The following is a 12,683-nucleotide window of genomic DNA, read 5'->3' as shown; positions in this document are numbered from 1 at the left end:
AGAATGCAGCCTCTTAGAATAATGGCATCCCAAGAAAATCTCCACCCCGCTTTTCTTCCACTTCCTCATTCCTCAACAGCACACACACACCCTTACGGTTGGCACTTAGGGGTCATCTTTGCTCTCCTGCTTTGAAGGCTCGCCGATTTCTGGGAGATGGAGGGTCTGGAATGCTTTCTAGTGACAACGTGTCAGCCAGCTGCTGCTCTGGCTCTGCCTGCTCCTCCTCTCCTGTTATTCCCAACTTTCCCCCTCCTCTTCCTCTGAGCTGTGACCTCCCTCAAACCCCCCTTGTAATTCTGAACGGTCTTCCTCTTCTCTGGAAGGGTCAGGCTGGGGAGGCGGTCTCCACCATTCCTCCTCTGCCCAGTCCCTGACACCTGCAGACATCCTGTTGGCTACTGTATGACCAGGATGCTGGAATAGATGATCCAGCAAGTGGCTCTTGCCTCCCTTCTTATGTTTTTTCTATTTCCTGTGATCCTTTGTTCTATGAAAAAAAAATTGGTATGCATTGCAAATCAAAGCGGAGTACAGTGAGCAACACCTGAGCGTATTATTTCAACAGCTGCTGCAAGTTGTGAGTCTTTGCTGTTGGACACTTGCACTCTTCCAGAAGATAACTGTCCTAAGCAGCCCCCCGAAGGGTGGAGTGATGCTTGGCTATTGTGCAACCCAGCATGGTATCAGAGGCAGACGACAGGGTACAGCAACATTTTGCATTTCCCAGGAAGTTTGTGGAGGTGCTCCAGATCTCAGCCCTTCTTTTTTTGCTGGAGTAGGGTGGGTGGAAGAGATATCACATCTTTATAAAAGGCTAAATATGGATTTCAGATTCAACCTGCCTAACGGACGGTATTTGCCTTTTTGCAGGACCTTTCCCAATGCGTTACTTGCCAAGAGAAGCATATCACGGTGAAGAAAGAGCCCCACGAGTCCCTTGGCATGACAGTAGCGGGAGGCCGAGGAAGCAAGAGTGGGGAGTTGCCAATATTCGTCACGAGTGTGCAACCTCAAGGCTGCTTGGCAAGAGACGGCAGGATCAAAAGAGGTGGGACTAGAATGGGCTCCTCAGGCAGCGTGTTGCACTGTTCCCAATTAGCCAAATTGCAAAGCTCTCTCGCTCTTCCACAACCCCCATTGAAATGAATGGGGGTGCCATTTCTCTTGCAAACCTCCCATTGCTTTCATTGGGAAGTTCACAGTTTCTGTGCAAAGATCTTATGGGGTAACAACTGTTCCTGTAATCATTACAAATAACGTCCATTGTATAGGCAAGTTACAATAGCGACTTCCGGGTTAGCGCGATCGACTAATGGCGGATTCCCTCTGAGCTCCGGAGGGAATCGGCTCCACAGGATCGGGTCTTGCCGCTGCGGCGACGCGGGGACCCTCAAAAATCACAGGCGGTGAAGCCTGTGAGCGTGGTGACTCGGCGGGCACCATTTGCGCCCCCCCGAGCTGCGAAGGAGCCTTTTTAAAGGCTTCGGAACGGGGACGGGGTGAGCGGCGCGGTGCTGAGAGTCAACTGCTTCTCCTGCGGAGTGAAGCCGCATTGCTGTTGTCGGAGAGCGCTGACTTCTTCTTGTGAGCAATTGGACTTTAAAGTAACAACCCGTGAGTAGTACGGAAATTGGAATTGTAAAGAAAATTTCTATGAATTAGGCATGATCGGGGAAGGCGTAAACAGGAAGTCCGCCTCCCCTCCTTGTAAATAATTTAAAGCAAGGACCTGCTAACTAAGGTCGAGAGAACCCTTTTTTTCCTTTTTTGGTAAAAGACTTTAATTTCACGGTTTGGCAGTATAAGAAATCTTACTGGAGGATAAAGAGCTAATTTTGGGAGCTGAAGTGCCACCCCCCCGGACCCGGGAGTGCTCCGCGAGAGAGCCTGTTGATGAGGTACTGAAGAGTTTGACAGCTGTCAAATTAGCTGTCAAGACGGAAAAAGAGAACTTTGTTTCTGTTGCTTCTGCTGGTTATATTTGTTACAATTTTGTTACAATTTGTTGAAAACAAGGAAGAGCTGATACAAACTAACTTGATTTTTGGATTTGAACTGGAAGGAATATCAAGGAACCATTACAAGAATGGCTGGAGGAGGGAAAATTCAGGCTGAATTGGACAGAGCATTTGTTCTCTTGGGAAAGTTACAAGGCCAAATTGATGTTTTGGCTACAAATATTACAACTCTGGACTTAACAGTAAACAACATCATTGAATTTGATAAGGATTGGAATCAGGAAGTCTATTCAACTGGACAAAAAGAGAAACTTGAGAGCTTTGAGAATTTGGAGGAGATATATGTTGTCCCTGAAGAAAAGGAAGGAGGAGCTGTAATTTTGCAGATGACAAAGGAGAGCTTGAGGCCTGACATGATGGTAACAAAGGAAAATAAAAACTTGATGTGGAAAATCTGGCCTGAATTGGAGATTGAAAAATGGAGAGATCTCCTTATGTGGAGATCTGAAGACCTAAGGATTACAAATTTGCTTAAGGTGGAAGTTGGAGCTTTGGGGACATTTGGACTTGAAAGGAGTAAGAAACAAGATTCGGGCTCCACTTTTAAGTATGGAGGTCTGGCTGGAAGAAACATGGATCCCGTTGGGCCGGAGCTTCTCCGAGATTTGGTGTTCAATATTAAGGACTATCAAAAAAACCGGCAGAGAGGAATTGAGAGAGAACTAAGAGCCTCGGATGTGAGATCTCCAGGCTGATAGTAGATTAAGACTGATGGACATTTGTTGGGGACTGAAACCGGGAAAGGGGGGGGTGGAGTTTGGGAATCCAAAGGGTACATAATAATAATTTGTTCTGTTTTTATTTTGTTTTGTTATTTGTATGAAAATTGGGAAATTCGTGGAAGGGAATTTTGGTCGACTTTAGAAAAAATGTTTTAAGAATGAGTATTGATGTATAAGTATTGATGTTTAAGTTTGGATAAGGCAAAATTGGTTTTTTAAAATGAACTAAATTAATTGAAAATAAGGTTAGCAAAAATAAATTGAGGAAATGGATGAAAGAGAAAAAGCAAAATAATAATATGTTAAATTAAATTATTAAGTTAAAGTTGAGAAATAAGTAATAAGGATTTGCTGAGCTAATAATTTGAATTGGAATACAAGAAGGGAAGGTGTGAGGAGGTCTGAGAAAGAAGTTAAAAGAAAATAAGCAATTGAAATTTTATGTGTTTTTAATTGTTTTTAAGTTTTGTATTTTTGTATGTTTGTTATGTTTTTGTTTACTTTTGTTTTTGTTTTATTATAGAAAATGCTAATAAATATTCATTAAAAAAACAAAACAATAGAAGAGTCCAAGCTAGATATCACATTGAATATGTGTTCCAGTATCTGAAGAATATTCCTTCCTGCCAGGGATGAATGGGATTGTAGGCTAGCCCCATCATCCTTTCTGAGCATCAGTTTTAGTGCTTGAGGTGTATAAATGATTTTTGGGAAGCGCTTTCCTCATCTAGCCCTTTTTATTCCCCCCCTTTCATAATAATAATAATAATAATAATAATAATAATAATAATTTATTTATACCCCGCCCATTTGGCTGGGCTTCCCCAGCCACTCTGGGCGGCTTCCAACAAAATATTAAAATATCGTAATATATCAAACATTAAAAGCTTCCCTGAACAGGGCTGCCTTCAGATGTCTTCTAAAAGTCTGGTAGTTGTTTTTCTCTTTGACATCTGATGGGAGGACGTTCCACAGGGCGGGCACCACTACTGAGAAGGCCCTCTGCCTGGTTCCCTGTAACTTGGCTTCTCGCAGCGAGGGAACCGCTAGAAGGCCCTCGGCGCTGGACCTCAGTGTCCGAGTAGAATGATGGGGGTGGAGACGCTCCTTCAAATGAGTTCTGCATGTCTCTAAAGCAGAGACACACATTTATTACTGTTTATATGGGGGAGGGCAGAAGGAAGAACTTTGGGGCTTCTCCCACCCCACCCTGAAAGCACACTTTGAAGGGCTTGAATGTATCGCACAACGTGCATAATTTTCACTCCTTTTTCTGGATCTGTTAGCCATGGGTAAAGAGCAAGAAGTTGTTCATGACTTAAGAGATGCATCCTCTGTGCATCACAGAGCCGGCAACACCGTAACAGAACCATAAACGCTGTGCATCTTGTGTCACTGTTGTAAAAATCTATTGGCAGCTGACAAGCAGCCTAGAAGGTTGGACTTGCATCGCACAGGACATACTAGCCACACTAGGATTGGATTAGAAACAAGCCAAGATGTTTCCCCTTCCCAAAATGCAGATAACTCTGCTTATTTCCAAGCCAACCAAATTAGGCCTTTGAGAGCCTCTGGACCCCCTCTCTTCCCCCTTCAATCTTGCACTGCATCCCTTCCACCTCGCTTACCTGGCTGCTATTGATGCTTCAGCAATGGCTGCAAGTGGGAGGCAGGAAAGGAGGGAGGTCTCCCCCATCAAACCATCTGGTGCCTGGTGTGCAACATTCTGGCCTGCAAACATGCCCCCGAGATACGTCGTTTTCCCAAAGACTGCTGACTTTGCAGTCCAGAAGTGGACGTCACTATGCCAGATGCTTCTCTTCCAACCTGGGTTTGAACCACCTTGCGTACCATCACAGGTGCATGTGCCTGTAGGGTCCAGGAGCGAGTGAGGAGCAGAAAACAACAAGCTATGCATTTTTACAGGAAAGCCACAGGTTTCTGGACCAACTAATGGCTTCTGTTTTCTTTTTTCCACCAGGCGATGTGCTGATGAATATTAACGGCATTGATCTGACCAACCTAAGCCACAGTGAGGCAGTGGCCATGCTGAAAGCCAGTGCTGCCTCTTCCGTCGTTGCCCTCAAAGCTTTGGAGGTCCAGATCGCTGAAGAACAGCCCCAGGCCAATGATGAGCAGCCCAGCACCATCAGTGAGAACGAATATGATGCAAGTTGGTCCCCATCATGGGTTATGTGGCTGGGGCTTCCCAGGTACTGCTGGACAATCAGACAACCTTACTTTGACTTGTGGTCTTCTGCATTTCTGGCATTCTTGTTTGGCCAGGCCTCTGGAGTAGCCTTTAGGCCACCTGATTAATATTTCTTAGTTAAAAAATCAGTGTACTACCCATTTGCGAGTACAGATCTCTTCTATGTCTTGGTCTGGCTTTGCATCTAGTGTGCCATATTGCAGAATGCAGAGTAGCACTGCACAAGAGAAGCAGACCTCTCTGTGACTGTTGGAAAGGGAGGCCCACAGCATCCAACTGCAGTGTCCTCACCCTAACGGGGAAATGCATCCCCAAAGTGAGCAGCAGAGAGAACGTTGATTAGCATAACATTTTATGCATATTCTAATTTATGGGCAATATTCAAAAATTATATTTGGAGCAGACCTGTTGAAATTAATGGACCTAACTTACTCGGGTTCATTAATTTCTGTGGGTGTACTCTGAATAAAACTAAGCTGACTACCACCCTATGAGAGGGATTCACCTAACATGCCCCATCAATGGAAACCCGTTGCTTGTGCAATGGGGCTTTCCCCCTCTACTCTCTTCTCATGCCCCCTGAAATTGGCTGTAGGGATTTGGAAGAGCCCCCAGAACAGCACAGGAAAGGAGGGGGGAGGATTGTTCTGTCGGGCAAGCAGCAATGATTGTGCAAATGGAACATTAATCAAAGTGTGATGTTGAATTCTACCTGTTATGTGTAGATTAGAATAGATTACTAGGGTAGATTACTGCAACACATTATAGATGGGGCTGTCTCTGAAGATAGTTCAGAAACTTCCACTGGTGCAGAATTCAGTGGCCAGGTTGGTCACTGGGGTAGGACAGTTTTGAGTATATAATGCCAATCCTGGCTTGACTGCATTGGCTGCCAATTCGTTTCCAGGCCTAATTCAAAGTGCTGGTTTTTGACCTATAAAGCCTCAAACAGCTCAGGACCCCAACACCTCAAGAACTGCCTCTCTCTGTATGAACTGACCCAGACCCTGGGATGATGTTGAAGCCCTTCTGTGTGTGCCTCCTGCACGGGAAGCCTGGAGGGCAGCAAGTTGAGAACGGGCCTTTTCTGCAGTGGCTCCCTGCTTGTGGGAAGCTCTCCCCAGGTGGCGCCTTTGTTAAATATCTTTAGACACCAGGCAAAACAATTCCTCTTCACCCAGGCCTTTTGCTAATTAAACAATTAATGACCTTTTAAACTGTGCGTGGAGGGGGGTATAATTGTTGTTTGTTACTATGTTATGTGCTTTTGCATTTTCATATTGTAAATTGCCCTGTGATCCTCACATGAAGGGTGGTATAGAAATTTTATAATATTATTATTTTCACAGCTGCCTGCATAGTTGCCATGATGTGGTGCTACGGAGGAGCAATTTAGCAAGCTGGGGCTTTAGCATTGTCGGCGGCTATGAGGAAAATCACACAAATCAGCCTTTCTTCATAAAAACAATTGTCCTGGGAACACCAGCGTATTTCGACGGAAGACTCAAGTAAGCTGTTCTGGTTCTTTCTTTTTATGTGTATCTGAAACAAGGAAGGACAATAGCTAGCGCTTGTATGTGATTCTGCAAATTCTTTGTGACATTCTGTAGTATGTTTAAATTGTGTGCTCTAAACGTATTCCCCTGTAAATTTATAATGTGGTCATACTGAGCTTATTTGCATGTCCATTCTTTTTTTTTTGTACACAACATAGTCACCTTTCAAAATTGATAGCTTTTTAAAAAATGAAAAAGCTTATCCACCAAGGTTAGGGCATTTAGGGTTGATTTCAAGTAAACTAGCTGGAAATAACAACCTTGTGAGTGAAGGTAAGCCAGGAACCTTGTCTTAATAAACCATAGCGTGCAGAAGCTGTGTACTAGCACACAGCACCCAATCGTTCTTTAGAGCAGTTGTTTTCTCTTAGGCAAATGTATGGAGATTTAAGCCATAGAATTAATCCGTCACAGCGCATTCCTGTGTGTGCCTGTTCAGTAGTACATCCCAGGGTTGTGAATGATCCCAGGGTTAGGCTACCGCAACTTTGTCATGTTACTAGCCCTCACTAGCTTCTATCTCTGTCTTTTAGATGCGGTGATATGATTGTTGCGGTCAATGGACTTTCAACCGTGGGCATGAGCCACTCAGCACTGGTTCCTATGCTGAAGGAACAGAGGAACAAAGTAACATTGACAGTTATCTGCTGGCCAGGAAGTCTTGTATAGACTTGCAAGAAAAAGGAAAACAAAAGGAAAACAAACACCACTTTGATTCAAGCAGCTTAATTTTTCTAGATGGCTGGTTCAAAATCTTCAAGCTGTGTTTTCTCCCCCCCCCCCCTTTTTCTACTACTTATGCAGCTGGTAATAAGCTGGGCCAAAAACTGCTACATTCATACCTTGCGGGGGAGCTAGGGATGGGAAAGGAAGACTCAACCTCACTGTGTGTCTCTTTCCATCTCAAAAGCACCATTTCTGCCATTTTTGTTGTGTTTTTGCTTTGCTTTGTTTTTCCACAAGTTGTCCCATCCAAGCATCCACGTGCACAACACACTTAAGGGGAGGCATACGCAAACTCGGCCCTCCAGATGTTTTGGGACTACAACTCCCATCAGCCCTAGCTAACAGGACCAGTGGTCAGGGATGATGGGAGTTGTAGTCCCAAAACAGCTGGAGGGCCGAGTTTGCCTATGCCTGCTTTAGGACCATGGAGGGGTTGCTTGCAGAGGACAGCTTTCCCCAGCGACCCTAGTGTTTATATTGCATGTCCAAGGCCAGCTTCGCTGACCCTGCTGCTGCTAAGTGTTGACCCAAGTATACAAGCAGGATCCTGGCAGGATCAAATCTGCAAGCTGGATCTGAGGGCTTGAACTAGGCAGGGTGAAATGTGCAAGCATTGTCACACAGGACTCTCAACGATAGCCCCCAACTCCTATAAAATATATCCGATTTTGCTTCCCCATGTTGTGGACACCATCACTTGGGAAAGAAGCTTTTAAGAAGACCCTTTCCTGTGGTTAACGTGTGCTCTTGAGCATTCAACCAGAGAACAGTCGTACAAGTTGAATCCTATGTCTTGCAGTCCCTATGTCTCTATCAGAAGGGGGCAATTCCTTGTGTTATGGCAAGCAGCAGCTGGCACAGTGGGTAGGGGGCATGGAGCTGCCCTGCTGGCCGTGGTGCCGCTGCTGCTTACCTAGACAAGGTGGAGGCAAGCTTGGGACTGTGCAACCACACTGGTGGAAGCACCGCATTGGTTACACTGGCTCAGCCCTTCCCCATCCCAGTAGGCAACTCAGCTGTTGGGAGGTTGGTGTCATGCTGGCCACAGCTAATCACGGCTCTAGCAAACAAGCTGCAGGCAACTGTACAGGGGGAGGGGCCATAGCTCGGTGGCAGAGCAGATGCCTTTCATGCAAACAAACCCAGGTTCAAAGCCTTGCATCTCCCCATAAGGCTGGAAAAGCCCCATCAGGAAATTTAGGGTGGTATTCAAAGTTGCACCGAGCAGATCATTCTGTCAGCGCAAGCGTTTCTGCTTGCCAGACAGAACAATCTCCCTTTTCTTCCCTCTGCGTGCTCTCCCGGTCATTCTCCTGACCGTCCCAGGTAGATTCTGGGAGGAGGAAAATCCTGTTGCGCTAGCGGGACTCATTGCACTGCCTTCCGCTAGCACAGCACCATGTCACCTGTCACCACCATGAGATGCAGCGCTGGCATGGAAGTCCAAGATGGGGAGCAGGGGCAGACCATGAGGTGCGTGTTGTCCCACAAAATCATTTGCGCCAGGAAACTCCACATCACCGTTGTAGTGTATGAACCTGTCCCCAGTTCCATGCGACCAGCAGGCCCATGTTTCACTGTCAAGCATGGCAGCCGGAGTTTGCCATCCAGTTAGTATCGGCCCCAAGGCTGCAGCTGCTATTTGATTTAAGTCATGAACGCATCAGTGCGCCACCAGTCAGTGAGATCTGCACTGTGTCCCGAGTTGTTTCTGCATCAAATGCGTAACCGTGCACACATTCTCCATGCATCGTCTGCGCTGTGCTACGGACAAGGTTGTGAACCCGCTGTGATAAACCAAAATCCTGTAATCTGAATAAATTATGAAAACTTGCAAGTTTATGTCTGTGCTTTGCATAATTTATTCTGCCTTGCTAATCATATGGTGAGATATGCCATGCAGCAGAACAAAGCTCCAGCTCAAAGCCGCTAGACGTTCGCCCCAGACTTCCAGGCTTCACTCAACACCAATTCAAATTAATATCTTCAGTCACAAGGCTTAGTAACTTGCTTCTTTTTCCTCTTTAAATGAAAGGTGAGATTCCTATGATGCTAATACACAATGCCCCTTCTCATTCCTGCACAACGCTGTTGCAGGATGCTCAGAATTGACACAGGCCTGGTTGTGATAACATTGGGTGGTTTCCAATATTCAGCTTTAGATTGCAGCTAAGTGCTGGTGCAACCACTGTAAACGTGGCTGTTCTGGGTTAAGATCAGTGTCTGCACCAGGTCACCCCATTCATGATGTGAGTGGTAGAGGGTATCTTGCAACCTCCCACCTCCCCACTGTATTGGACGTACAGTTGTTATTGGGGTAGGCAAGTGGCTTCCTGGCAAAATTGGCCAGTTCTCTATGAGATATATCTCAAACAAATGATCCTCTAGTTCCCTTTTCTGCAGAACAAGATTTGACAACAAGATGCAGCAACCGGTATCTTTTTGTAATTCGTAATACAAGCTAAACATAAAACAAAGGGGCAGACACTTACAAACATTTTCATATTCACCTACCATATTCTTCCATAATCTTCTAAAAGTGTGTCTTTTTGTAAGAAGCCATTTTCATCCCATAGTTTTATTTGCAGGTCATCCGTTCTCATGCAGTAGGACAAAAGCCTGGATTTTTAAAAAAGAAAATAATAATAATGAAGTGCAATAATTATATTATTTCTTAGCAAACTATTTAGTATATGAAAAGGTTTGTACCCTACAATGAAAGCTTAACGTTGATGTGATTACTAAGAATGCTGGCAATTATTTTAAAAAAGGGAGGAGGTGACCTTTGATCTGTTAGTGTCTACTAATAATTACTGTTCCAAAGTGAATGTTTTGCTATGTAATAATTTTGATGAAACGCTTTTTTCTAAAAACCATTTTTACAGTTTATACTGCAGCTGTCTTTAGCTCTCTTGAGTGGATTGTATACAAAACCAGAGACATGATTTAAGCAAAGGGGGAAGCGGTTGCTAAGTGTTCTACGTTACTACAATTTCAGGAAGTCCAAAGGAGAGATTTTTTTCTATCTTGCTTCCTTCCCCCCCGAAGCTGAGAGAAGGAACTGCATCCCCCAACCCCTTGCTCTGTCATCTGCTGACAAAAACCCAAATGCCTTCACGTGAACTGCTGGAAAACAATCTGTTGTCTTTTTGCGGAATAATTTTATCGGCGAATCGCCTGTCATTGAGCCGATGACAGCTACCTTAATTTCTACCTAGAGTTGACTCACGTTTACATTTCTAAACCAAACTGCTAACTTCTCGCATGTTTCAGTCAGTCTGTGCCACTTGGACACAAAGGACACCCTTTTTTAAGGCATTCCTATATTTGCTCCTGACTGGATCTAGATTTTTTGCTTGGGCCAGGGGTTTTGCCTGCTTTAAAAATGCAACCAAGGTCCAAAAATGGTCAGCCGATTTCATCAATTATCTCTGTATTATATGAAGCTTGTATTAATGATCGGAGAATGTATTTCAATCCCATTACATCTATCCATTGTGAGGCATGAGATTCCCCCCCCACACTTTTTTTCTCCCCCCTCCTCCCCCAATTTAGAAGCTATGTAATGCAGGATATTACAGCATGTCATTTCCACCCCCACCCCCCGAAAGTACCTTTGTTCATAATAAAGCTACAGACCTTTGATTTTTTTTAAAAAAAGAAAAGCCCACTTCTCTGTATAATAGGAAATTATTTCGCTTTCATACTGTAGATTCATGCAGTATATTACTGTGTTAAGATTACGCATTTGTGAATGTATTTAGCCCAGATGCATACAAAGTTAGACCTCCTCCATAGGGCAGGATCCACAGTTACTTTGGCTTGCAAAAGGTATTGGCACTCACTCTCTGGAATGCTTTCTCTGAACAGTCAATTCCCACACTTTCTGACAGGATGGGGGAAATGTGGCCCTTCAAGACTCATTATCAGGCTCTCATGGGGACACGGGTGGTGCTGTGGGTTAAACCACAGAGCCTAGGACTTGCCAATCAGAAGGTTGGCAGTTCGAATCCCTGTGACAGAGTGAGCTCCCGTTGCTCTGTTCCAGCTCCTGCCAAACTGGCAGTTTGAAGGCACACCAGTGCAAGTAGATAAATAGGTACCACTGCTGCGGGAGGGTAAACGGCGTTTCCATGCGCTCTGGTTTCCGTCACGGTGTCCCTTGCACCAGAAGCAGTTTAGTCATTCCTGGCCACATGACCCGGAAAGCTATCTGTGGATAAATGGTGGCTCCCTTGGCCTGAAAGCAAAATGAGCACTGCAACCCCATAGTCGCCTTTGACTGGACTTAACCGTCCAGGGATCTTTTACCTTTACCTTATCAGGCTCTCATGTAACACACCCTTCCCAGCCACACCCATTACTGGCTCTGCTTTGCACCGTCCTTGAGTGTTTTTAGCCTGCTGGAATATGTCCTTGAACTCTGACGATGCCTCTCGTTTGTTTGCCTGCCTGGATGGATGGAGAAGGGCAGGTGTGCACGGAAACTTTGCTGTGCAAAGGTAAAATTTGCATTCATTCTCAGGCTTACCTTTGCCTCTGGCCCTGCCCGCCACTGGCATGTGGTCCCCAGAAGATTGAGTAGAAAGGAATGCTACTCTTGGGTGGAAAACATTTCCCCACTCTACTTGATCGGAAGCTGCTTCTGAATTTCCCCTCAATTTCAAAAGCAGTTTGCCATGATGGTGCACAGAGGGGTGCGTGCTCTTGTTGCAAGGTCAACATTAGCAAAGCTTCTTGTGGATCCATCCAATTTCAGTTTAATGGTCCTCTACATCCTGTGTAGGGCTGTAGCACAGCGGCAGAGCATCGGCTTTGCCTGGGAAAAGTTCGAAGCTCACTCCCCCAAAGCTCCAGGTAAGACTGAGAATACCCCTGCCTAACACCCTGGAGAACTGAGGCTAGTCCTTTGCAGAGCTACAAAAACCAATAGCCTGATCTCAGTATAACACAGCTTTCTATGTAAGTGATTTGGGGGCACCTTAAATGCATGGTACACCTCAGGATCCCTTATCCACAGTAAATATCTGGCTTGGCAGCAGGCAAGTGAGAGGGTACATCATGGAATGACAAGACATCACCGTCGCACTGCTATTATGGGCAGGTATGGAGGCACCAAGGTTTGAGAACAGGGTAAAGCCCTCTTTTTTTAATATATATATATATTTAATTTATCATTAATAACACTCCAATATGGGTCACATAATTACAATGTCAAATCATACCAAATCATAATACAATTTATAAAGCCAATTACACATTCCAAATTAAACAATTTGGTGACTTCCCGTGTTCTGATCGTCCAGAGATAATTATTTCTAGGTCCTGCGCATAGTCTCATATATAATCCAAATACAGCAATTCCGATCTTGAGCCTTTCTTCTATTTTTGGAGCCACTGGTGTAGTGACTTTCAGTCATATTCCAAAAAATCCATAGCCATTAAC

The 12,683-nt window shown here is 44.9% G+C and overlaps 1 protein-coding gene and 1 long non-coding RNA gene across 5 annotated transcripts in view; one reads left to right on the top strand and one right to left on the bottom strand.

The window, feature by feature from the left end:
- Positions 1-9,076, top strand: part of LNX2 (ligand of numb-protein X 2) — a 73,809-nt gene extending 64,733 nt beyond the window's left edge. For all 3 annotated transcript variants that reach the window (XM_053385941.1, XM_053385944.1, XM_053385942.1), the window contains exons 7-10: positions 874-1,051; positions 4,725-4,956; positions 6,305-6,463; positions 7,045-9,076. In XM_053385941.1, the coding sequence (XP_053241916.1) occupies positions 874-1,051; positions 4,725-4,956; positions 6,305-6,463; positions 7,045-7,180 (705 nt within the window). In that variant the 3' untranslated portion in view covers positions 7,181-9,076. The remainder of the gene's footprint in view (positions 1-873; positions 1,052-4,724; positions 4,957-6,304; positions 6,464-7,044) is intronic.
- Positions 6,411-12,683, bottom strand: part of LOC128412697 (uncharacterized) — a 28,487-nt gene continuing 22,214 nt past the window's right edge. For both annotated transcript variants that reach the window (XR_008330139.1, XR_008330140.1), the window contains exons 2-3: positions 9,752-9,856; positions 6,411-6,497 (exon numbers count right to left, since the gene is read on the bottom strand). This is a non-coding gene — a long non-coding RNA (uncharacterized LOC128412697). The remainder of the gene's footprint in view (positions 6,498-9,751; positions 9,857-12,683) is intronic.

Source organism: Podarcis raffonei, chromosome 4, assembly GCF_027172205.1.
Source record: "Podarcis raffonei isolate rPodRaf1 chromosome 4, rPodRaf1.pri, whole genome shotgun sequence".
Lineage (NCBI taxonomy): Eukaryota > Metazoa > Chordata > Lepidosauria > Squamata > Lacertidae > Podarcis > Podarcis raffonei.
The sequence above is the reverse complement of the archived record's forward strand: the minus strand, read 5'-3'. Positions and strand labels throughout refer to the sequence as shown.